The sequence below is a fragment of the Plutella xylostella genome, chromosome 3, assembly GCF_932276165.1.
Source record: "Plutella xylostella chromosome 3, ilPluXylo3.1, whole genome shotgun sequence".
Lineage (NCBI taxonomy): Eukaryota > Metazoa > Arthropoda > Insecta > Lepidoptera > Plutellidae > Plutella > Plutella xylostella.
In genome coordinates, this window is record NC_063983.1 from 4454721 (window position 1) to 4480277 (window position 25557).

At 35.2% G+C, this 25557-nt stretch overlaps 1 protein-coding gene across 4 annotated transcripts in view; it reads left to right on the forward strand.

Annotated features, from left to right (window-relative positions):
- Positions 1 to 25557, forward strand: part of LOC105380101 (histone-lysine N-methyltransferase PRDM16) — a 113830-nt gene that overhangs the window by 56285 nt on the left and 31988 nt on the right. For 3 of the 4 annotated variants that reach the window (XM_048622344.1, XM_038117085.2, XM_038117083.2), the window contains one exon: positions 20269 to 20675. In XM_048622344.1, coding sequence (XP_048478301.1) covers positions 20269 to 20675 — 407 coding nt within the window. Of the gene's footprint in view, positions 1 to 15452; positions 15821 to 20268; positions 20676 to 25557 lie in introns of those variants that run through there. The other variant, XM_011549598.3, reaches the window with a different exon arrangement.

Genomic DNA, 25557 nt, shown 5'->3' on the forward strand with positions numbered 1-25557 from the left:
CTTACAACCAATGATATCAAAGTATAACAACTTACAAACTATGCTATACGAAACTATTACATATACATGTTAATCTAATCTTATGCTAGGTTTTCGTCGTGAACAACATTGAATGCTATAATAGCATATTTCACTTGCATTATTACGTGTCTGTAGAACCTTGAGAATATAGTTTACATTGTGTTTTACCCTGAGATTGTGTTATTCCCTACTCCGACGATAGGACTACCTCATAATATTTATTTATGATAATGAGTCAATGAATTTTATCCTGTTTTGTTAAGGTGTATACAGATGGTCTTGTAACTACGCTTGGTTTATCAAAGTTTCAATTGATAAATAATACCTAAAGATATACTCGCAAGGGCAGTACACAGGTAGTACATACGAGATGATATTATTATAATCAGGGTCGTAGAGTAAAGAATATTATTTCATAAAGCGACGCACACACTAAATCGAAGCCAAGGACACCGTAACGTCTCGCCAACTTCTTAAAACCCTTGATATAAACTTTGATATGTATGTACTTGACTATTTAGTCCAGTCCTTTGTTCGACCCTCTCTTAACATGACTTTTATTGTCATTGAAATGATAATCATAGGAAGGATTTGTGTGGATTTATTCACATGACTTCCTTAACAACACAGATATTCCCCGTGGCTATTTGAAATTAGAGGAAATATAGGCCCTATGCCTTTGCAAATAAAGACCCATGAGTCGGCGTTTGGTGTTAAATGAACACAAAAACAGAACACCTAAGGGCCTCAGCAGGTGACCTTATAAATAGTGAATACTTTTTACAGTCAGTTGATGAGACTATTCGAATTTACCTGTAAGGCATAAGGTCGATTATGACATGATTTTTGGTCAAAACCCATCAGGAATAAGCTTTAGTTCTGAAGTATTGAGATTCAAATGGTTCGTTATACATAAGTATATATTTGTAAATAGTTTAAGTTAAGAATAGATAAGTAATAATGATAAATCGTTACCTTTGAATTAAAAATACATCGTATTTCATTCATCTTTTTAAGATCACACAGGATAAGATGTTCCAAAAAATCTGCGGTCTACAATATCTACAATTACAGTTTTTTCCAAAAATTCACACATTTTAATGAAAAGATGCTACCCTAACTTTAAGTTTAAAGGTCAAGACAGTTCAACCCTTCACTCGTTTGAAAGACAGGTAGGCAGAGATAGGAAGGGCAGGCAAAGATAGTTATAATCATATCATTGTCACCTAAAAAGGGTTTGAAGGTTACCAAATTAGTGGTTCATTCAAATCATTCCGACATGTCTTGTTTGGGAATACCGTGCGAAATTTACAACAAAAGAGTAAAGGTCTGCAAAAAATGTGAAAAACAGTTCTTTTTTCTCAAAATTGTGAGGCAAGGGGTAACAGCATGACCCCCCCGTGTCGTATTTTGATTGTTCAGTCGCATCGTCGCGAATTGCCTGGGTTAATATGTGAGACTGATGTGTGATTTTTTTTGCGGAATAAATGGGGAGCATATAATTATTTTAGCCCGTGTTTTTTGCAGTCATACGAAGTTTTTTACGAAGTTGCAATTTTATAATTTTGTGTAACTTTAGGATTCGATTTCCACATGCTTCTAATTATCTATTATTTTGTTTTCAAAATTAAGTGAATGTTCATCAGAGTCAAGTCCCACAATTAATTTAGTGAAACATACTTTTCGGTTCTTTCCCAGGGTTTGTATTCCGTTATTTAATGAAAATAATAATATGTTAAAAACAAGGACGGCATCAATAAGTGGGCTGTAGTCAAGTATGATTTTATCAACGTGTGCTTTGTTCCTTCTTCGAATTCCCCCACAGTCTGGGTCTGCTTCGCGATCTCAGAACAATCGATTAAAGGCAATGCTCTTATGGGCCTTAATGCATTTAGATGTAAATTTCTAACAAGTTGGTTGTTAAATTAATCATCCAGCGATTCATATAAAAGAAAATACATTTTGTTTGGACTTTAGTCTAGATTGAGAAACGTGCATATTTATGTAATTGTCCAACTCGCAAGGGTCGAAAATATTTAATAACTTTTTTTTTTTTTCACTTCTTTTGTTTTTTGTCCAATATCGCAGAGTATGAGAACACCTTCACTGGTAGTAAGTATTGAATGCTCTGAAGCTATTATTTTGTTTGGAAGGATCTCAAGTGTCGTATGTTTTGTTTTCAGGAAACTCTACATGGTGTTAGGAATATTGTACATAATTCTTAAATACCAATATACAATTATTCAAAAGTAAGTTTTGATAAAATTAGCCTTCCTGAAAATACGATGTGTTATTTAATGTCAAACCATACTTATGGATTTTTCAATAAAATTAATGAAAAATATACATGAGTGATCTATACCCTCTGCTACGAGTTTATAATCTATGTTAAAAACAGAATATTTACCTCAATAATATAGCTATACTTTTGTGTATTAGAAAAATACCAATCACAACATCCTGTACAACGCGGAGTCACACACAAATTAAATAAGACGAAAGTATGAATTTAACTTTTGTTTATTGTAGATTTCTTCCAAAGACACTTAACTTGCCTGCCGTTTTAAATCCACCCTTCACTGTAGGCAATTCAGTCGAACTTTCTCTGAGATCTGAAGTTTTAAAGTAGGGGGCAAAAAGAATAGATATGAAATGTAGGGAGCGATTTTGATAGAATTCTTTAAGGAACGGAACAATCCCCAACGGACTTTCGGTCAGAAGCTGAGAGCTAGTAAAGTGGGTAGTTTATAATTACGATAATTTGACGGCAGATGAAGATATTTTGATTGTTATTGCCGGAATAAAATGCTTTCGCCCTATTATTATTGACCTTCGAACAATTGCTGGGCCACTGGGTACAGAGGAATAATAATAACAGACTGTGACTGGAAATACCTAGTGGGAAACGGATATTTAGACAGTAATTGGTTTGATTTGGTGATCGTATAAGTTTTAGTGACGTTGTTTTTTCTTGCCATACACGTGCACATGCACATAATACATAATGATATAATATATGTATGTATTTATTTGGTAAACACATGAAAATGAAAAATGATTGCAATTTGTATAATGGTCCACAAAGCACCCCTAACAATCCATCCGGAGACAGAGTAATCCAGACACACTTTCAGTGATCTGAAAATCATAACAGAACAAATTATGCCCAAAATATTTGCCGCCAATATTAAATTTTTGTCCCCCAAAGTGTACCACGTTATTACCGAAACTGACACGCGGGGCGTCCGACACTCGCAACGCTTTTGAATTACTGTATTTTAAAAATACGCAATTTTTCACCCATCACCCGTTGCCATGAATCGCAAATTTGCAAATAAAAACTTGATTTACTGAGCCAAATGTGTAGGCGATATCTGTTTGAATTATGAGCTTTGCTAATGGAAAAAGGCTGTTATGTCTACTATAAGGTTCTATTTGTAGAGATAGTAGAGATATTTAATTAATATAGATGAATTCGGTTATAGACACGATTGATGATACTTAGCACTGTTTCGGTATATGTATTTTTACCCGACTACGGCGACGCAAAAAGGAGGGTTATGATTTTGACAGGTATGTATGTATATATTTATAGTTTATGCCTGAGAGTTTTTCTTCATCTTAGGTCAAATTTAATGATAGAAAACGTTTTTATTTTACCTTTTTTCTGTTCTCTGGTCTTAGCAGTCTCAGCCGCAGTAGTCATGCAGTCAGCAATCATACAATCAACATTTCTAACATATTATTATCTACACTACATAATAATTATAATAATATCTACACTACATAATTTCTAAATCAGTTATGGAACTGTTTATGAAGTTATGTTTACTTATATTGAAGGTTTATTATATTGAATTGCTTTTACGTTGTCAAAATGTCATTAATTAAACAATAATTGAGGGTTTTTGAAGTAACTACCTATTGCATGATAACATACAAAAGCGCTGTCAAACCTTAAGAGGAGAGTATAGCACTTGTTCGTCCATACAAAAAGAGAAAACGTTTTACTACCTCTACATATTAACCAATCTCCATGATTTTTTTGTATGTTATTGACACAAGGAATAACTAGGTTTATAGCTTTTTCTTTTTTCGATATTGTTTATAGATTCAAACTTATAGGCACCTCAAATAACGTAATTTTGGTGTGTTGAATCAAGCCGTTCATTGAACAATAACAATGTATTTTTTTTAAAAGCGAAACCTATAAACCTAGAATATATTATGCTGAAGCGATTGACACCAAAATCTAAGAGATTGCTTAATATTTAGTATAAAACGTTTTCTCCCGAAACCAGAATTTCATTAAGAAAAGGCCAGGGCATGAGAGTGCAAGCGATAAGAAATCTTTTCCTAAATACCTATTTCGCTAGAATCGCGAAGGTATACTCTCCTCTTAAGTTCTTTGTTTAAAATTAGACTCTAGCAGTGTTTCTGTGACTGGAAAAATTTATAGATTTACATAGCTAAAATTAAATTTGGTGCTTTCAAAATCGGCTTTGCTTTGCATAGTTATATGTGGTTGTATATAGAGTGTTTCAATACGTTTGCACAGTTATGTATATAGAGTTTGTCGCTTTGATGTTTGATGTCAGCGGCAGACTGACTCACAACGTGTGGTGATCGGTTTAATTGAACCAATCTATCTGTGAGCCCTTTGTTTGCAGCCTAATGTATTGACACCCAATAATTAGGTAATCCACGGGTTCTCAGGTGTTCAATGATGTTCTGTGATTAACACGAAATTAATTGCTACTCGTAATTATAAAAAAATTATAAAAGTTAAAGATACTTATTTAATATACCAACTTGAGGTAATAGTGATTTCTGCCACATTGTATTATATAACATCAGTAAGCATCTACTAGGAAAATGATGTGTCTACCTATCTAACTGCAGGAGCAATTTACATAAAATCAAACATAATTTCTAATTCTGACTGTCCCAACTTAAAAAGAACACCCAAAACTTAGTAAAGCAGATCAAACAAACGCTTTCAAAAATCCATTATCACGAAAACCCCATCAGAAGCGGCGTGACACCAGCAAAAGGAAAATTAGTAGCGACGCCTACAATCAGCTACAATCCTACAAACTTCAGACGCAGGGCCCCGACACTCGCTTTATAGGGATGTCGTACACCTCTCATTATTTATCACATTGTATCTGAAATTAATGGGGACCCTCGTCAAAGTTTATATTTTATTTTATTTTATAAAGCTGTGGCGGCTGGCAGTTTAATAACATCTTTGTGTAGCTGGCGTCGGATCAAAATCGCTCGTTATGATTATGGTTAATTAATTATCTTTATTATTTGATTGAAATTTCGAATTATTTGGTAAATAGACAAAATATGAATAAGATTTTGTTAACAACATTATACATAATATTTTTGCTTTATTTCTTTTATGTGATAAGTAACTGCTTACATAGTCATACATACTAGTGTACATAATCTAAATGCATCATAATCGTGTTGATTCCTACACCCACTCTCCACAAGCACAATAAACACCTCACGAGTGTGACTATCATTACATAAGCAGATATGTAAATCACATGCACCTATTCCTTTGCCGCGTCACACTTCAGCTCATAACACCAGTACGTTCAAGCGCGCACGTGGGGTTTACCTAACCAATGTTGTTCTACAAGGCTAACCATTGTTCGAATGTTCCACATCCTAAGATCAACTCGGAACACTAGACAGGATTCCGAACGTGTCTATGACGTCACATGTTATGTTCCACGTATCCTTTGTAAGTAAGTTTGTCGTTGTCCGCGAGTGAAAGGAATAAGTTTCAAGTGATTATGAACGCAGTTCGTGATTGCTTCAACTTTTCTTTGTGTGTAACTGGAATTATTATTCACCTACCCACATCCTTGTCAGTCTAGTTCGCTCATTTTGGTTGCGTAATGTTTACATTCCTAAATGAGTGGCTCTAGTCATTTAAAACAATAAAATTGATTGTATTTTGGCAGGGTTTTTGACAGCTACCCCCGAGTACAGATCAAATAATTAACCTCCCGATAAAATATTGGCAGGGCTTCCCTTGTCACCCCCGCACTCCTTGCATTCCCTCCCCTCACAAATGTCGATGTCACCTTAATTTACGACCTTCAATTATAAATTTCACATCTTCAAAGTTTGGAAAAGCTTTGACACCATTATAATCTTTATGTCATGAAAATTTAAGTTCAAAATTGAACAAATTATTGTGTTTCATCCGAAGAGGGAATTCGTTTTCTCGCGAGGAAAATGGCGTTTTGATTGAAGTTACATTTTGATGTATCTTCTGGGTAATATTGTATTTTGGTATTGATGGGTAATCCATATTCAGACTTTATTTATTAACGTTGGTACAATCGAGAAGAATTTTCCTTGTGTATTAAAAGCAGACCTCATAAAATCCCCGTAAGAAATATATTTGTTCAAGATCAGCTTGATCTTTCAACCACTGTGACAAACCTCAACTAGCTCTAGTAATTGTCACCAATGCGCTAAGAAGAAGATCAGTTTATTTTAAAACCGTATCTGTAGTCTTTGGTCTCTTGCCACAACAAAATTATTTCTGTTATATTATATCGATAACAGTGATAACCTTACCGCAGGGGATAACTGAAACTTCCCGTAATTAAAACATGTTATGGCAAAACGATAACAACTTTACGATTAGTAGCTATTATTAAAATTATCTGTAGCATTTTTATACTTCAGTATAAAGATATGAGAAAACACGTAGTATGTACAAGTATGAAGTCTTACTTTTGTACGTACCTCTGTATAATATACATAAACGTAAGATAAACGAGGATTTGGGTGCGACTGAACATTTGCAGAGTACATTGGGATGGAAGGATAAAACATACCTAATTGCTTGCAAAAGTGTATTATGTGACTGTACTACTCTACCCATCTACACGTATCTACGAAAGATATTACAATTAACATCTATATTCTAACAATCATAATAAGAGGATATTTTGGTGCACTTATTTGACAATCAAGTGATTATTATGTACCTACGAAGTAACGATTTCTACAGCCCATAACATTCGATCCTAGACAAACTGACCGAGAGATCCGTTATCCGTTAGGCTCTACCATTTGTTGGAGACCCTTAGATTAACACGAACGTTCGTACATTGTTGATCTAAGTGCGGACCCTAAAATAAAACTAGATAGTCTCACACGCAGACTCCGTCACAGTCGGGAGGCGTATTCACAAAACGACTGCACACATTCGGGAATCAGATGCTGAGCAGAGTGAATACCGGATATAACCAGTTCCCGATCAATAGGCCTCAGAAGCCTCCCGCTGGCTGATTTAATTCGCGCCTTCACAAAACCCTTTGACGCGATCACCGGTGACAAATCGCTGCTGGGCGCCAGGAGGGTTACTCTATACTGACAAAAAACTAACATACAACGAGATAGAGTCGTTAATACAACGAGATAGAGTCGTGGCTCGCGTGGTAGAGCTCCGAAACTTAGTTTTTCGTCATATAGAGTGACCCCCTGGCGCATACTAGTCCCATTATCACTGTTTTTGTACCGAACCGGTAAGTGGAAATGTGGAACTCTAGTGAGCTCTATGTTAGTGGTCGTATAAGCGAGGTTCGAATGACACGTGAGGAGAAGGGTTGATCTTAGGAGTATCTATGTGAAGTATGAGTTGTGTGAAAATGTTTTAGTACCTGTATTTTGCCATGTTTTTGTTTTTCTTATTACTATTGAGGAAAGTAAGATACCTACATAGATACTATAAGGTACTTCCAAAGTGGTAAAATGTGCCGCCCCTCAAAGATCTAGATTTAAAAATTCAGAAAAAAATATGTGCTGTAGATTGTTAAATATGTATGCTTTTATATAGATACAGAAATTCTCATAATTTTATAATCAAGCGGAAGAGCATTAAAAATGATTCACCTCAAGTATAAATAAAAATATAAAATAGGAAATCATTATCTTAAAATAACATCCTCTCTTATATTTCAAAGATGCCGCCAGTATTAAGTAAGTATTATTTATTAAAAAGCATAGGTAAATAAGTATCTTCTAATAATGCACGATACATTAAGATAAAAGAAGAATATAAAATTTCAAATATTTAATTTCAAAAAATCATTTATTCTTTATTGCACAAATATAAAAAAATCATTAGGTATTTTGTGAATTAAAAAAAAAGCTTTTTTAGTATTTCCAAAAACTGACATAACTTTTTTTTCTGGCGGTTCAAGGGCATACTGGCATATATAATTAATTGCTCGTAATGATGTCCTTTATCACCCTTCTTCTTGTTTAAACATGTTTTACAGGGCCACCCTGTATAAGTTGAAAAAGTTACAAAAATGCATTGTTTTATGTTAGTATTTACAATTAATTTTATCTAGTTATAAGTTTTTCTGGCACCTGTTACATTTTACATAGTCGTAATTTTAAATAAAGAAGAAAATACATTTGAGACTTCCTTTCAATTTAGGTAACGAATATTATGAATATTAAATACAATAAAAGCAACAGTAAAATGCGTCATTAGCTCCAAATATTCACAATACGTCGTGAGCGGTTAGAATTTTCCGCGGGCCCTTCCAAAGTGTTACACTTATACAGAGCTGCTCTTCCCCCGTCTCCCAATCGCAATCTTACAGCGACATTGCCAAAGAATTCGCATTGACTCTGCTACAAAAGCGACAACCAAATTACATAGTACGGGCACCAATTACTGGGCACAACAACAGATACATTTGTATGACAATGCGGACAAGCTTTTTGTCAGAAATATGATATTATTGTGCTGCAACTACCGTTGGTCGAGTTGATCTTTTGTTAGATTTTCTGTTTTGTTTGGTCCGTGTTTTATTTTAGTCGGTTCTGTGAGTAGCCGTGGAAAGTTGAGAAACTTAGTCATAATACTCTTACACTCATAAGTGTGCATGCATTCAGATGATGTAATAAATAAAAGAAAAACTAGCCTAAGTACCTAATAACACTATTAATAAAGCTTCAAAATTACCAATGAATCACGAGAAAGACCTCAAATTTAAAACCATAACACAAACAAAAAGCTCCTACTCCGAAAGCCCTTAACGCAATTTATTTCCCACTGCGAAATAAGTGATGTAATGCCGAGATAACATTAAAAATAATTAATACAGTCACTACACTCCGCCACCCCACGTTACAAAGCCAATATGGATGGCAAACAGCTCCCGGGGCATGAGGCTAGTCAACAATCAATAGGCATATGGTTTGCGTGGGATAACACTGAGGGGTTGACTCCAAAATGCAGTTATGTCAATTTTGAATTCGGATCTTACCTACGCTTTTCTTTAACTTATAATAATATTTAATGTAATAAAAGGAGCTTGATTTATAGACACAAATCATAACGATGTAATCTAGACACAAGAGAATCAGATATAAAACGCTGTACAATATCTAGTGCACACCTAGTGCATTAACCCAACACATGTCAAACCAGGATTTATATATAGGTAATATTATTATGTTCTTTGTGTTAATAGTGTGATTGTTCCTTAATGATTAATTTCATTGCGTTAATGTTAACACCCTTAATATCTATTAAGACAACGATAAAACAATGCGATAAACCGCAAAGATGCATTAGCGGGATTTCACCTTTTCTATAATGACTACTAACACTGGAGGGTTACTCTAGTATCTAGCTTTACAAAAATCGAACGAACGAGAGCTGTCGTGCAATAAACTTAGTTTTTGGTAAACTAGAGTGATCCCTAGGATGCGAGGATCGTGCCCTAGCTACTTCATACTAGTTGTGGGAAAATATTAAGGGAGTTAGCGGAGTCTTTCGTGAAAATTCTAATCTTTCATTTGGTTTAATTTTGTATGGCAGTAAATAATTAACTTACTGTTTTTGTTTTACATTTACACATAAATTAACAGTATAATTTATTGTACTAGATTGTAATCACTTCATGTGCAAAACTAGATAATAAGATAATGATTACACTTAACTAAATAAAAAATCACTTTATCTAACAGTATTTCATAACATTATCAATCGGTAAGTATAGATAATGACAACTAGGTATCTCAAAATTTTATGAAGATGCTATGTTTCTTTCGACTATTATCTGAGCCTCAATCTAAAATAGATAATAATTTATTATAAATTACTTTTTGTTTACCTTTTAAAAGGTCAGCGGAACCTTGGATCTATGGAAATCAACCAATAATTTTTCCACTAAACTAAATACCTAAAGAACTATCATCATACTCATAGTTAGGAACTTACCTACCAACTTATAATTACACTCTAAGTGTTACTCAGAAGTCAATTCGATGATCTCAGTTTATTTTTCTAATTTGTGTAACAGAAATTGATCAACCTGACTGCCTAAGTTACAGTTTTCAGCTTGCAACCTTACTGTAGGTACCCTATATAATTATCTTTTTAGATGGTTTTCCTTCTTTTGCCGTCTGTATTTTCGCGTATCTAGTCACTCATACCTTGCACCACCCCCCAGCTGGCTTGGGGTGCCTTGATCGATGACCCCTCCCTTGTTCTCTGATCGCCTTCTCAATTACACTACGATTACTTAATTTGACATGATACTTTAACACTCTTCACTTGAAGATGGTGGGCGCAGCTTGCAGCAAAATGATTTGCGCTTTTGTGCAAGTCATTTTCAGCTCCTAGGGAAAATCCTGATTCTTCATGTTTTTTTTTTCAGTAGCGTGAAATAAAAATGTGAGAATATTTAAGTATTATATTTTTTATCACATAGGCACATTTATAATTTATAACTCAGTTATAAATTATATAATATCAGTTATAATATCAGTTATACCTGTTATAGGTAATTCAATTTACCTTATGTACCTACATCTTATTCAAGTATTGGCGGTTCTTCGTATCTAAATATCTCAATACCACCCTTTACAACAACATTATTTTCCCCACTAAGCTTCCTTCTATATTTTTTAACAGCCACGATCAGAAACGCAACCGAAAACTTTTCTCCTCTATTCCGTCTAAAAACTCTCAATGCGGGCGAGCCATTTCAATTTTGGAACGAGGATTTCTAAACGTTCCTCTCGGATAGCCGCGGGGGGCGAGGGGGGCGGGGTGGCCGAATTTATAGCGGCAATAAAGGGACTCTGAGAGGTAATGCCGGCCGTTACTTAGTGGCCAATCGCCGCCGTGTGTCCGGGGACCGACTGTGTAGATGACTTTTATCTGAGACTTGAGATTTCTTTGTATTTTACATTGGGTATGTTGTGAATACTTACGTAACGCTATAGAATTTTTTCGCGCGAAAACTTGGACTAGGATTTTTGTTGTGGTTATAATTACCTACGTTAATAATGGTTTTAAAATGACGTCAAAAAATCTGTCTTTACCACTTTATTAAATTTGTTAATAATAAGTAGGTAGGTAGGTAGTACCTACTTATATACACCTACTTATATACTTATGTAAATATATTTTTTTGACAAATAGAAAATTAAATCACCTAATTCTGACTCAACATGGATAACATACCTAACGATCTATGTGACATTAAAGGAAACACAGCCCATTGCAACAATCTATCCGAATAGTTTCTTCAAACCATCTAACGGACTTAACAATCGCTCCATTTTAAAAGATTACAATCAATCGAATTGAATCGAATCGCCTCCGTAATGGCTTCGGTCTACGGAGGGATATTTTAAAGTTAAAGTTCTTTCCAGTGTCCTTTCAAGTAGAATGGACAGTAGTTTATCAGAGCGATAACTGTTGGAATGGTTCGCGATTTACACAATGGGGCTGGGTGGAAATGGCACTTTTTTGGCAAGCTGCCTTATCCTATACCGTACCGTTTACACGGGATAATTATCTAATGCTTAGCTTATGTAAAGTATTATATAAGTATATATTGATTTACTCACTATACCGTGCATTAATCTGCTAAGAAAGCCATGATTACCTAATGATTTACTTCGATAACTTATAATGTGAACGTAATATATGTATACCTACATATTTTTGATCTCCAATTTACACAATATCTTCCTTGCTACATTTTCCCAACTCGCGTCCTCTCTAAGCAACAATCAATTGGTCTTATTTACTTCGGCTCCCTTCAAAACCAAGCGTTCTTAGGCGGCGTCCACAGAGAATACCGAATGAGGTCGCGTACGTGAGACTGGACCGAAGGCGACAACTTTCTTGTCGACAACTTTATTTGAGATCCCCGCCACCCTGTGTGCACGTCCCTTTATGGTTCGTATTGCAGGACTTGGGTTTTCATGTGTTCGATATAGGTACACCCGAAGTAAGAAGGTAGCTAGGATGGTATACTATATATGTACTAGGTTATACATGGTACCACAGTACCACTGATTCAGTTCAGAATGTATAGAATTGAAAATATTATTTTTTAAGTTATGTTATAAAATCTTTCTTTGCAGTCATATTCTAGTATTGTTTTTTCAGTCTTCAATGGTTAAAAATAGGCTTTTGCAATGTAGTGAATAATTCTAATATTTTGCTTAAGACCTACCTACACGTGACCTGAAAGTGAAACGCTGAAATATGTATTTCAGAGAAGCGAATGTGTAGGTAAGTATACGACAAAGTCTGTTTCTCATTTTCCGCATTTAGCCGTTTTCTTTACTCCAGTTTTGAATTCAGAACGTTATTACAATTTATATCTTTTAATATTGTGTATTCTAACAGAATATTACCTCGTATGAATTATATTTTGTGTCACCGGGAAAAGTACTAGGACTTTATGGGTGTTACTTGATGTATAAATCATTTTAATGCCAGTTTTCTCGTGGAACATGACAGTGTACCGATGTCGGGGTAGTTTTTTATTGTTATTTATGCGTGTAATAGGGAAATGAGCTTACGTGCCCTTTCATGTGAGCACTTTATATACCTACCGCTCTGGGGGATCACTCTAGCTTATATAAAACTATGTTTCGGATCACTGCTGAACAAAGACCACGACTCTATCTCGAGATCTCTACATACCTAATTGTAGTCATAGCTCACCACCGTAGGCTTTCTCTCACTCTACAGTAAACCTGCAGGTATTTGACTTCATGCGTATTTCAAGCCTACAATTATGTACCTACCTACCTTAGTATTATAAATATTAGTTACTTTATTGCAACATTCGCATGCTCACACAATTTATGGTAATGTTTATTTATATTTTTCTATCAGGGTAAGAATAGAACAGAATACCTTCTTACTTTTTATTTTGAACCATTAAAGAAAATGTTTCAAAATAACAAGTTATACATAAAACAGTGTATCAACCGTCTCTCGCACCTCCAGTGAACACCACTTTGATTAAATCACACAAACTGTGAAATCGATTACTACACTCGCAGATATAAACGGGCATGGGTAATCGATCATCAGTTGACGTGTCTGTCCCGAATCGATTCTCATTCTCACCTTTTCGTGATGGAACAAGTTATTCTAAATTTGTTTTCAGAAGCAAATTCATTGCATAATTATGTAGATAAGTATTTGTTAGATGTAGAATTACAACAAATTGACAAATTGCTTTTTCTAATTACAGTTTAAATTGATTGTTTAATCTAATTAAAATAGTATATAAATCTAACCAAGTACCTACATAAGTACATAACATTACCTATGTAGCTTACTACGTTATTAAAGAGTGTGTAGTATCATTAGAACGGATGTTGTTATCGAGCTAGATAATGACATACACGAGATCTGACCTGATAGGCAGCTTGGTTTATACGCGACAACTTAGTCATATTTTGTTATCTAATTATAAAACCCGATATTACAGGCATTTTTTTATTTGCACGTTTCAGATTATCTTAAGATTAACTTTCACATGTCTGTAAAAGATTGCCTGAAATAATGTAAAAAAACGTTTCATAGCTCAGTTTACAGAATTAAGGTATTAGGAATCAGCTTTTCTGGCGAGAAAAAATGTTACCTAAGTAGGTATATAGCAATCAGGGATAATGTAGAATTTATTGCTAAAATAAATTTGTAAGTTGGTTCAATAGTTGATGAGTCCCTCAGTTTATATCTTTACATAATTACGTTATGTACCCCCTTAATTGCACACTATGAAATATCTTACTAATATTATTATAAGTACCTAGGTACTTACATACCTAAGTACTTAGGCATTTAAATATTTTTTTAGCACAAATTGTCACGATGTTACTCTATAAATTGCTTGAACGTTCGCGTTGTCCTACGAATTGTTAAGAATGCAGTAGAGCGTTTGAAATTGCGTTTTATGTGCACAATACATATTTACCCACCTTAATTAGATTATCGAGCACCGTCAACCACATCACTACAGCATCTGGCAGACAAAGACGCAGATAATAGAGCGCATCCCATTGGTGAATCCGTCGCGGCGCCCCGCCCCCTTTCCATCGCCGGCCAATAGCACGACAGCACACAGATCTTGGGCATTATCTTGTTATCTCCCATCTCACTTGCTTGTTGGCAGTGGCACAGTTAGCTGCTATTTTCAGACACTGCGAATCGCTGAAAAGGTGCGCCATTGCCATTTTGGTAATGTTGACTTTGCCAATAATTAATTGTTAATATTGTGTGTATTTGATATCAAGTATCCTTGTGAATGATATACCTATGTAGATAGAAACAGGTGATACTTATTAAAACTTAGATATCAGCATACCTATATTGTATAAGCAATGTTATACAATGTATTACCTACGCAGCAACCTAAGATCGTTAATCACAATTTGTTTAGAAACAGAAGCTTGCCGTCCGACTGAATTTGAACCGATAAGACGAGGCAGTATCGTATTCAATTCAGATTGTTTTCTTAATCGGCGCCTGTTGGCAAACCAACGCCAACGCCACCAGACCTTTCTTTCCTCTTACAGAACCGAGTAAAAAAGGCTTTTCAGGTCCTTCGCCGGGCCTTGCATAACTGGTCGAGTTATACAAGTGATTTGTTATAAAATCAGCCGATAACTGAAGGGCCATTGTTTATTCGCTCGTGATGTAAAATATTGTATTGCCTTATTCGTGCCTCGATTGAATGGTTTGGCAACTGATTCAGGCCTAAGTGTTAAGTTACTTAAATAAAAGATTTATGTATAGGTACAGACATCGATTTTATAGGTTAGGGTTAATTCAATTTGATAGACTGCAAATAGAACCGGCAAATTATTCCGTAAAATACCCTACATAAACACCTAGATGTTTTTTTGCAATGCAGAAAACCAAAATCTCATTTTATAACACCTGATCAAAACCAGCCCGCAGTAGCCGTTGTGATTTGTGAAAGATATTTTCAGACGAACTCGCGCATTCGACCCCGAAACTCGAGTGTGAGAGAGAGGGGTGCAAACAAAGACACGGGCGGGGCGCGCGGGGCGGGGTGTCGGGGTATGTGATTCAGGATCCAAGGGATGAGTTCTCTCTTCCTCTCGCTATTCAGGGCCCGCACGCCGCGGCAGCCACACATATCTGCCGGCTAGTGAACCGCGCCAACTATCGATACGTCGGGCCCATCACTATTTCTTTTTCGAATTTCAAACGCTCTTTCTCGTGTGCCAGTATGCTGTGCAAGAATTAATTATAAATTTATTTTTAAAAGTGTATTCTTCTTCCTTCTCGATCTTTGTTTTTTTATTGTGAATATGATTAGAGAAAACTCTTTGGACGATTTTGCAAAGGTTTATGGACACAAGTTTAGTTTGAATTGAATTAATAAGTGAAGCGTGATTTCCATAATTCAGCTCATGTTGAACGAAAATAACCTGAGAATGAAGATGTCTGGTGAGTTTTATTATAATTATACCTATTTAAAAATATTGCATGTGAGAATAAGTAAATACATAAATTTTGGACCCAGCTACAGATAGGTATACCTACTTACTTAGAAATAATCTAGGTTGTATGTTGGTATATTAGCATTTAGCTTAATAATGTAATCGTAACTTAGCAAAATATATACCTACCTAGTAGCTAGTTATATTGTTCTTAGTAGTTTTCATTTAAATCTGTTATATTAATACAACTAATAACCGTAATAAGTACTTAATAGTTTTACCTAATATATTATTATGTAGATCTAGGTAATACCTGAGTAGTACCTGCCTAGATCTACATATTAGGTAAAACAAAAAAAATTAATAAAATGGAAAACTATAAAATTATTTTAGCAATCATTTAATTTATTTTTTAACCCACTGACGGACACTGACTGCATTTGACGTCCTCCACACTTTTAGAAAAAAATCACAACGTCGAATGCAGTCCCCGCTCTTTTTCTAATTATTTCAACAACGGTCAATGCAGTCCTGTTTTACCTAGAGTTTGTATGAAGACCATCTTGTTGTGCTTTATTTGGAAGGATTTCAAAGTTATATGTGCACCCAGAGTACCTTTTTTTCACACAGCAATAATTTTTCATACAGAAAAAAGTGTGAACTCACACGCACACAACGGTCATCGACGTCGTGATTTCTTTACTGCGCCTAGGCAGTGTGCCGGCATGTGCACCAGCAGATCATCACACAACTCCCATACAAAAATGTTGTGCGTTTTTATGAGTTTCAAAGTTAATCTAGTGTCCATCAATGTGTATATATTTGCGTACAAATTGAAACTAAAATCTTATAAGAAAAGAATGCCGTTTTTTTAATAGTGAATTTTTCAGTTCACCTAAGCAACAACACTGGCAATTCATATAATTACATGTACCTAATTATTCATTTTCGTTAAAAGTAAGTTAGGTACTAAATTAAATTAGCATAGGTATACCTAACTATGCTTCTAAACTGAGCTTTATATAAAATTTATATACTTTATTGGATTGAAAACTCTACAAATACTTTTTTTGTTCGTTCTTTCATTTCATTCTTTATGTGAAGCTGTACTACTAGTTCTTAAAATGACTATAGATAGCAAAATATCTATTTCGCTGAAAGTCTAAAATTTAGACTTTCAGCGAAATAGATCGTTTGATCGTTTAGACTCTAAATCGTAATATGTGTGTTTCACATTACAGTACTAAAAACAAAATAGTAATAAATGCTAAATAATTTTTTACCTTCTTTACCATTGGTTAACCTGAATATTTATTTAACAAGCTATCGACAACCGCAGTCGGCACAACAATTTCAAGTGTTATCTTTGCTTGTCTTTTGAGGGTGTGCGAAATGGAACCCATTTTTTTTTCATTTGCCTATTTTGGTGCAGCGCTTTAGGATAACTTTTGGCAGTCGCCGCCGTCGGCATAAAAACATGTTAGCTTTTCTTGTTAGCAACAACTTATGTTGTATGTTTGTAGTGTTATCTTTATCTGAAAGTCAAAAAAAAAATATTTTGCACCTCTATTTGCTATGCCGGGGTAGCCATCGCAGATTTGTTACAAATTTTGTACAATCAAATTAAGTGAAGGTGAAGCAAAGCTCCGTGGTAAAAGTTAGGTAATTAAATTATATCTTAATCTCTATTAATACCTCTATACTAAAATATCACCATGAAAATAGACAGGTTAGATATTAAAAGCAGCCGTACGACACGGTAATTAGGCTTTTAAATATTTCACTAAGAACTGCCACAATAGAACTTTCCGCCAATGAGTTAAGTGTAGGTACAGTGGACTTGCTATGTGTAATACTTTGTACTTTGGCCCTTCTTAATTTGTTTGTCGTAAGAGTTAATTTTGAACCACAAGTGTTGTGTAGGCTGGCGTGTACTATACAGACGACCACAGAATGTGACATAAAGCAGGCTTATTGTCAGTCGCCGTGGCTAACTCGTGAAATCAACTCGGTGTCGGGTCGAAACAGAAAAACCTATGCAGAGGAGCTTACACGTAAAAAACATATAGTTACAAATTAGATGTGGCTGGATCAAAGAATTCCTAAATACCATGATAATTTTATGATATGGCTGGCCATATTGGTGCTACGATGCCGAAAAATATGTATGCTGTTGGTGTATCAACCTACAATAAATAATAAATAAATAAATAAAACAATGAAGTATATTGAAGCATACATTTGTAAAGAACAGAATATTATATACGGCTAGTCGTTTATTGGAACGTTTATCTCCCTTCAGTGTGTCTAACTTTTAGATCGACGGTGACTTTATACCTAGTCTTTGTGTTGCAGAAGGCCTAGGTAGGTAGTAAATATGTTTAAAATGCACGGTTATACGATGGCATTAAGTGCTTCAAACATTGGTTTAAAGGAACAAAAAATAATCTAAAGAGAAAGGCACATCTCTACATCTTTCGTTGTGTAAGCATTGTTCTTATTTTAAAATCGTTGAGAGTTTCTGCGGAAACTGAAGATTTAACGACGACTCGTCTGCATTGTGCCCGCACGCAGCCGCCCTCACACTCACCGGCTGATTTGAATTTGAAAATCGAATAGAATTTGTTTTTAATATTTGCGTGTTAGCTGTGGCCAGTATTGTTATTTTCGGGTATTCTGCCGGCAAGAAGTTTGGATTTGATGGGTTGTTTATTTAAATTTTAAGTAGGTGAATACGTTTTTAAAAGTGGTTCTACACTGTGATCCATTTATGTTATTATCTGTTTTAAGCACTACCTAGCATACTTGTTTTCCTGGATATTATGAGTTTCAGGTTGAAAACATATCCTAAGTAAATCTTAGTAAATCTGTGTATTCCTTTTATTGCCTATCCACTGACCTTCCATTATTGAAAGTAGATCTGGATGAATTATCTTTACAAACACACATCAGACAGGTTACCAGGCCTAGCAACAGGATTTTATGGTGTGGTGCACTTTCAAAAGAAGGGTTTTTAAAGACGAGTTCACGCATATCCTGCGTATTGTGAGTTCACGCTTTGTGATGCTAAGCAGTTATCATTTCTTGCTTTTAATCTTATTGTATTCGACCGTTTAGTGTTTAATTTTATAGTTTTTTAAGGCACGTGGCATAGACAAGATAGGGGTTGTTTTAACAACTATATTAGCGCAATAGGGTGGGTATTATGATTTATGAAGTGTCTTTTTCAGCTGTATTTGGTTAGGGGATGATGAGGTTATTGATGACACGCGTGTGTCGCATCGTTTTGTGTTACATTATTTATGCGCTTTAGTTTGTTCTTTGTTCAAATAGGAATTGAGTAATGAAGTGTGGTATTGCAACAAGTTTATGTTTTTTAAGGCTTTTTCAAAATATTGTATTTTTTACCATGCATTTACATTTTAGGTTCTTTAGATTTTAACGATATAGCTTTTTATTTAATGAATTACGATTATGCTATTAATTGAGCAAAGCAAAAGTACAAGCTTATGGTACTCTTTCCTTCTTCTTTATCTTAATTTATTTATGTTTAAAACATTATTGTATCATCAGCGGACCAAAGTGATATTCAAAATTATCTAAATATTTTAATAAATCTAGCACATTATAATCCGCAGAAACTTGATGCCAGATAATTCGCGCACCTTTAAACGTACCAACTTGCAAATAAAAAACATATCTGCGGTTGTTGATTTACATCTCCGAGGGATGCTCCCGGAGACAAGAGGGACGGAAACGCTTTGTTGAAAACGGAAACCTGGCATAATGCGGCCATCTTCCTGTAGGTACTCTTGCATTAACGAAATAATAATATTGATATTATACTCTTTTCATAATTTATTAATTTAGATGTTGGTATAGCAGGTGCATATTTTTTAACTTACAGTATTCGAACCCACGGTTTAAAATATATAGGAACCCAACTAAATAATAGTTAAATATAAACATGACCGAATGGCGTAGTGGTTAGTGACCCTGACTACTGAGCCGATGGTCCCGGGTTCGTTTCCCGGCTGGGGCAGATATTTGTTTAAACACAGATATTTGTTCTCGGGTCTTGGATGTGCCCGTAAAATGGCAATAGGCCCGCCCACTATTACATTGGGACTAACATAACACTCTGGCGAAAAGTGGGTGCAGCAATGCACCTCTGCCTTCCCCGCAAGGGAGTACATTAGTACAAGGCGTGAGTGCGTGTGTGTGTGTGTGTGTGTGTGTGTGTGTGTGTGTGTGTGTGTATAAACATGAAAATACATAGGTATAAAGTAATCTTGATATTTAGCATTTGCTGCGCGCGTTTAAGTTTATAAATATAACCTTATAAAATTTGATAAATAACTTGATCTACAGCTATAATGTTGAGTTCTTTACAATACCAAACCATAGAAAACTTCAAACTTTACTTTTTTTAAGACAGTTGTCTCTTTCCCGCAGCTGCTGACAGCCAGGAGTCTGCCAGCCCCCCCGCCAGCCCCGCGTCCGCCGCCTCCGACCCGCCCACGCTGGTCCACATCAAGCAGGAGGCCATGGCCCCCGGCAGCGACCTCAAGGACTACTACACCAACATAGACTTCACCCTCCCCGACTCATACCTCAGCAATTTCGACTACCCGCGCAACTTTCTCACAAGCACCCTCAACCAACGACTGCTGGACAAAGACACCAGCAATGACGCGACAAGGGAAGACAACAATGGAGAGATGGATGTGAATTTGCCCGCGGAACTCGTGTATAAGCGGGGAGGCGTGTTTGCGAAGGAGACGGTGCAGTGCGGGGCCAAGTATGGCCCGTTTGTTGGTGTTTGGGAGACCCAACCACTGGACAGGCGGTATGCTTGGGAGGTAAGTCAAAACTAATCACTCTAGTATAAAAAAAGTGTTAACTTATCAAACAAGAGAGTTCTTTCTTCATCACCTAATGAGACTTTGACAAACTAGTACAAGGGCCACTTGTTCCAAGTGTGACCAGGATTAGCTGTCACTTGGTTTCCCAATAAATTAATCCTTAACTGAATCTTTGACACGAAAGTCAACACGGAGGCAATAAAATGTCAAGTTTATGACGTTTTCGACGGTAACTGAGGGTCCCTGTTGTCGTGTCTTCGAGTGCATTTTTTGCTTCAATTTTGAAGGATGCGATTCGATGCGTTGCATGGCTGGTTAGTTTTAAAAGAGTTTCACACATTTTAAGAATCTCATTTATTCTTCCTTGTTTAGTTATTGACTTTTATCTTAATTGGTTATCACTTTTTTACTCGCCACAACGGATGTGACGAAAACTTTATGGCTAATTAGGTGAATAGATAGTGACTTTGTATTTTTGTATTTATCAATAATACGTATTTATTTTGCGACACGTAAAATACGTAGGCGTTACATAACAATTTTTGACACGTTTCCTAATCCACCTTTAAAGATAAACACTATCTTTAACACTAATTTAGTCTAGAAATGTATGAGATAGTACATAGTTATTATTGTCAATGAAAATTTTATCAATAACATAAATTTATATGATCGATCGATTGTGGGAATAAATACAATACACCTATTGACGACGCCTGTCTTAAATATATAATGTGTCACTTTCTTTCATAGACTTCACATCCTAACTAATATTATAAATGCGAAAGTAACTGTGTCTGTCTGTCTGTCTGTCTGTCTGTCTGTCTGTTACTCTTTCACGTCAAAACTACTGAACGGATTTGAATGAAATTTGGTATACATACGGTCTAGACCCTGGGAAAGAACATAGGCTACTTTTTATCCCGAAATTCCCACGGGAAAACTTTTTAAGGCGAAGCGAAGCGCGCGGGAACAGCTAGTTGTAAATAAAGCCATACCAAAATAAAAAGTATAATTAATTTTGAACCTCTACATCAGCTAGCCAGCAGCATCATTAATGATACGTATTAATACTCGTAAAATGTAGTGCAATATTACTATCATATCTGTCGAACATTTGCAATGTTTGGTAACAAAGTAGGCTTTCAAGTGAATCCCGCGATGGGTGTGGTTATCTGCGCAGACGCAGCGGAAACGGAAGTCGCTTGTCTGCGAATACAATTTAGGCATATCGTGTTACTTCGCGAAATTCTGCAGACAGACAGACAAAACTGCAGATAATGCCTGTGTAGGATGATATGCGATCGCTTTGGTATCAAGTTTAGTCTCTCTCGCTGTAATAAATAATGTTATAGGCAGCGTTTTAGTATCTTTATGTCTTAAGATAATATTTGCTGGTGATACAGTAGCGCCGTAATAAATTATGCTCTGGCAAACTTCTTTATTAAGTATGTAGTAGGGTTCTACCTTTTTTGGCATAAGATTTATTTGCCTAATCTCGTATTGCATAGTAACGTTTGGTCAAAGTCTCGTTACGCCGAAAATCGTATGGCATAAATGTCGTTTAGTAAAAAGTTATTTCGCATAACATTGTTTAGCCTAATAATGGTATTGCCAAATCTTGAATAGCCTAATAATGCTATGGCATAGGTTTATACAAAGTAATAATATTCGTTTGGCTTAGGGTTTCGTTTTTCCCGACCTTTTTCTGTTCCCGGGAAACGGGAATTTTTTTCTAGATTTCCCGGGAATTCCCGGGAAACGGGAATTTATTTTTGATGCTTGTTTTTGCTATTTTCGGGTATTAAAAGTCTATTAAAACACTTACAATTAAATGAAATATACTTTTATCACTCGTACAGGTAGAAAAAAGCAACAGTCAGATAAATTAAAAACCAAAATTATAATGATTTGTTTTTCTTAATTTGTAAATTAAACAATTTGTAAATTTTATTATGACATATAATTAAAATAGAAAAAATATTACACTTGAGGTAATGTTTTAGAAAAATTAATTCATTCAACGATTTTCGCTCAACCTACTTCTTATTTTGGTTTTTTCTATGCGATAGTAATTTTTAACCGACTTCACGACTTCAAAAAAAGGAGGAGGTTCTCAATTCGTCGGGATATTTTTTTTTATGTATGTTCACCGATTACTCCGACTTTTATGAACCGATTTTGAAAATTCTTTTTTTGTTGTATTGGGCTGAGCTCCCAGGTGGTCCCATTTTTTTTCAGAATTTTATCTCACCCCTAAGGGTGGGTAAAGGGGAAAAAACAGGGTATGAATTTCCATTTTGAACACATTAACCGATTCTTAAAAAATTAAGAACGTAAATATACCTAGTTCTTATAACAAAAAAATATGATGGTGACCTTGAGCTGATCTGATGATGGAAACGGAAGGCAGTCAAGGGAACTGCTCAACGGTATATAGCAACTACCTCGTGTTTAGGCTTGAATGATTCGTATTGATTAGTAGGACTTTTTGGTATCATTTGCATCTTACTTTTGATTAAAAATTATTGCAAATAAACTAAAAACTATAAAATAAAATAAAATAATAATAAAAAAAATAAAAAAACCGACTTCAAAAAACCACTAAAATGTAAGAAGTTGGTGCCATATTTCTTCAGATTACTTTTTCACCGCACCAACATCAAAAAAGAACAGTTCCTGCTTAGGTATATTTGTACTGTCACATATAATTTGTGTTAACCTTAAATTATTTCTTACATTTTAGTGGTTTTTTGAAGTCGGTTTTTTATTTTTTTTAATTATTATTTTATATAAAAAAATAAACGCGGACACAAAACGGGGACATAAAAAAATATGACAGGCGTCACACTAGCTTTAGCTTTTACAATACATACTCTTTGGTCACATATGTAAAAAGCCGATCAATTGTTTGGTAGGCGGTAGGACCAACAGATAAATAAAGATGAAAATATTGAATCAGGAAGAGGTGAAACAAGGTGATGTAGATGAGTCATTTATCTTTGCAATGCAGCTGCGCAAAAACAATAACACGTATGATTCTCCAATAATTTACAACAAAACCGAATTTCTGATCGTAGACGACAAGCTTGCCGATATTTTTTTTTTGTTTAAGGTAGGAGAAACAGATAAATAAAGATGAAAATATAGCATAGAATCGATTAAAAATCAAACCCGGGAATTCCCGGCAATGCTACTTTTTTTCCCGGTTTCGGGAAAGACAAATTTCCCGGGAATTCCCGGGAACGGGAATTCCCGGGAACACGGGAACGAAACCCTAGTTTGGCTTTAACTTTGACGGAGCGTCTCCCTACAAAGCGCAAACTGGTGCCTTGTATTGTTTCCGCTGTTTGGAAAACGCTCCGCTCCGCTTCGCTGCGCTCCGCTTTGGTTTTGATGAACATGTGCACCTAACACGCTCCTCCTCGCTTTGCTCGTCGTCGCACCTATTTTTAGGTTTCGATCTCATGTGGTTTGTAATAATTATATTGGTTTTTAACTTTCGATTTTTTGATCATACAATATCGTGATTTTCGGGATGTAGGAGAAAAATACCACAATTTGTACATTTACTACATACTTAATATATTATTTATTAAGATAACATTAGGAGAAACAAGATTATACATAGGTATAGACGAACATAAATTTGAGCAAACGAAACTAAGGTGTTTAAAGATTGTGCCTAAAGAGTTTTAGACGAAACGAGCCTTATGCCACATAAGTCTTGGCAAAGTGATGGTTCGGCCAAAAAAGTTTAGACCATACGAGTTATGCGAAATGAGTTTTGGTCAATAAAGATTATGCCAGATGAGCGGAACCCATGTAGTAGTACTGGGTATTTGCAATAAACAAAGAAAAAATTAAAGATACGTGTATAAGTAACAATGACATGTAAAACAAAGGATACACTGAAAGCTTCGAAATTCCATGAATGATAAGTAACCATACTATTATTTTTTGACACTCACCAAAATAGATTACTTTACTGTTCTTGCATCAAATTAATTGCTTGGAACGAGGACTAAATGCAATTTTTAATACAATTAAATGAATAGAAGATATTCGATACAGATAGTGCAATACCTCGGTGTTGTGTTACAGTCAAACCACACTTTTGTGCTCCTTTGAAGTAGACATTTTAGTTCCGGTATAGCAACATTAGAAATGGCACAATGTCGTATCTTTTACCTACGTTAATCGTAATCCATGAAGATTAACTTGAGTAAGGAGGTTCATAGGTAGGTATTATTTTTTTATTATTATAAAAGATACTTGATGAAAAACCCCAATCCTGATTTCTAATAATTGATTATTGTTTACGTTTACGTAACTGAGTTTTCCCAAGACAGTGCGATAGCAATACCTATCTACTATATCTTCTTATCTTTTAAATTTTAAGGCAGTCTATTAATACTGAAATTTATTTACTTTCTTATCTCTGAGTAATTCACTTCAGGTATCAGTAGGAACTGATACCTGGAGTGAATTACACTTATTTTCTTATCATTGTCCTAATAATTTAGACTTATAATATATTTTAATAATTACACTCACCAGTATCTATTGGCGCAGGGCGTATGTAACAGTCATTTTACCTGAATCTATTGGCTGGACGGACTGGACAGTCATTTCAAATAAAGTATTCTGCTGGCTATGTTGCACTCAGAACATAATATAGCACTTCCATAGGTATACTTAACTTACCGATGCTTTACCGATAGAGATACGCGTAGTACAGAAGGGTAAATCATAGCTTTACAAACTGTCATGCAGTCGCTACCTCCGTTTAATGCAAACGACATAAACACGTAATTCACGAATCTTAGTTTTTCGCAAGCTCATGTGACCCCCCAGGTCTTGCTCACTTTCCACAAAC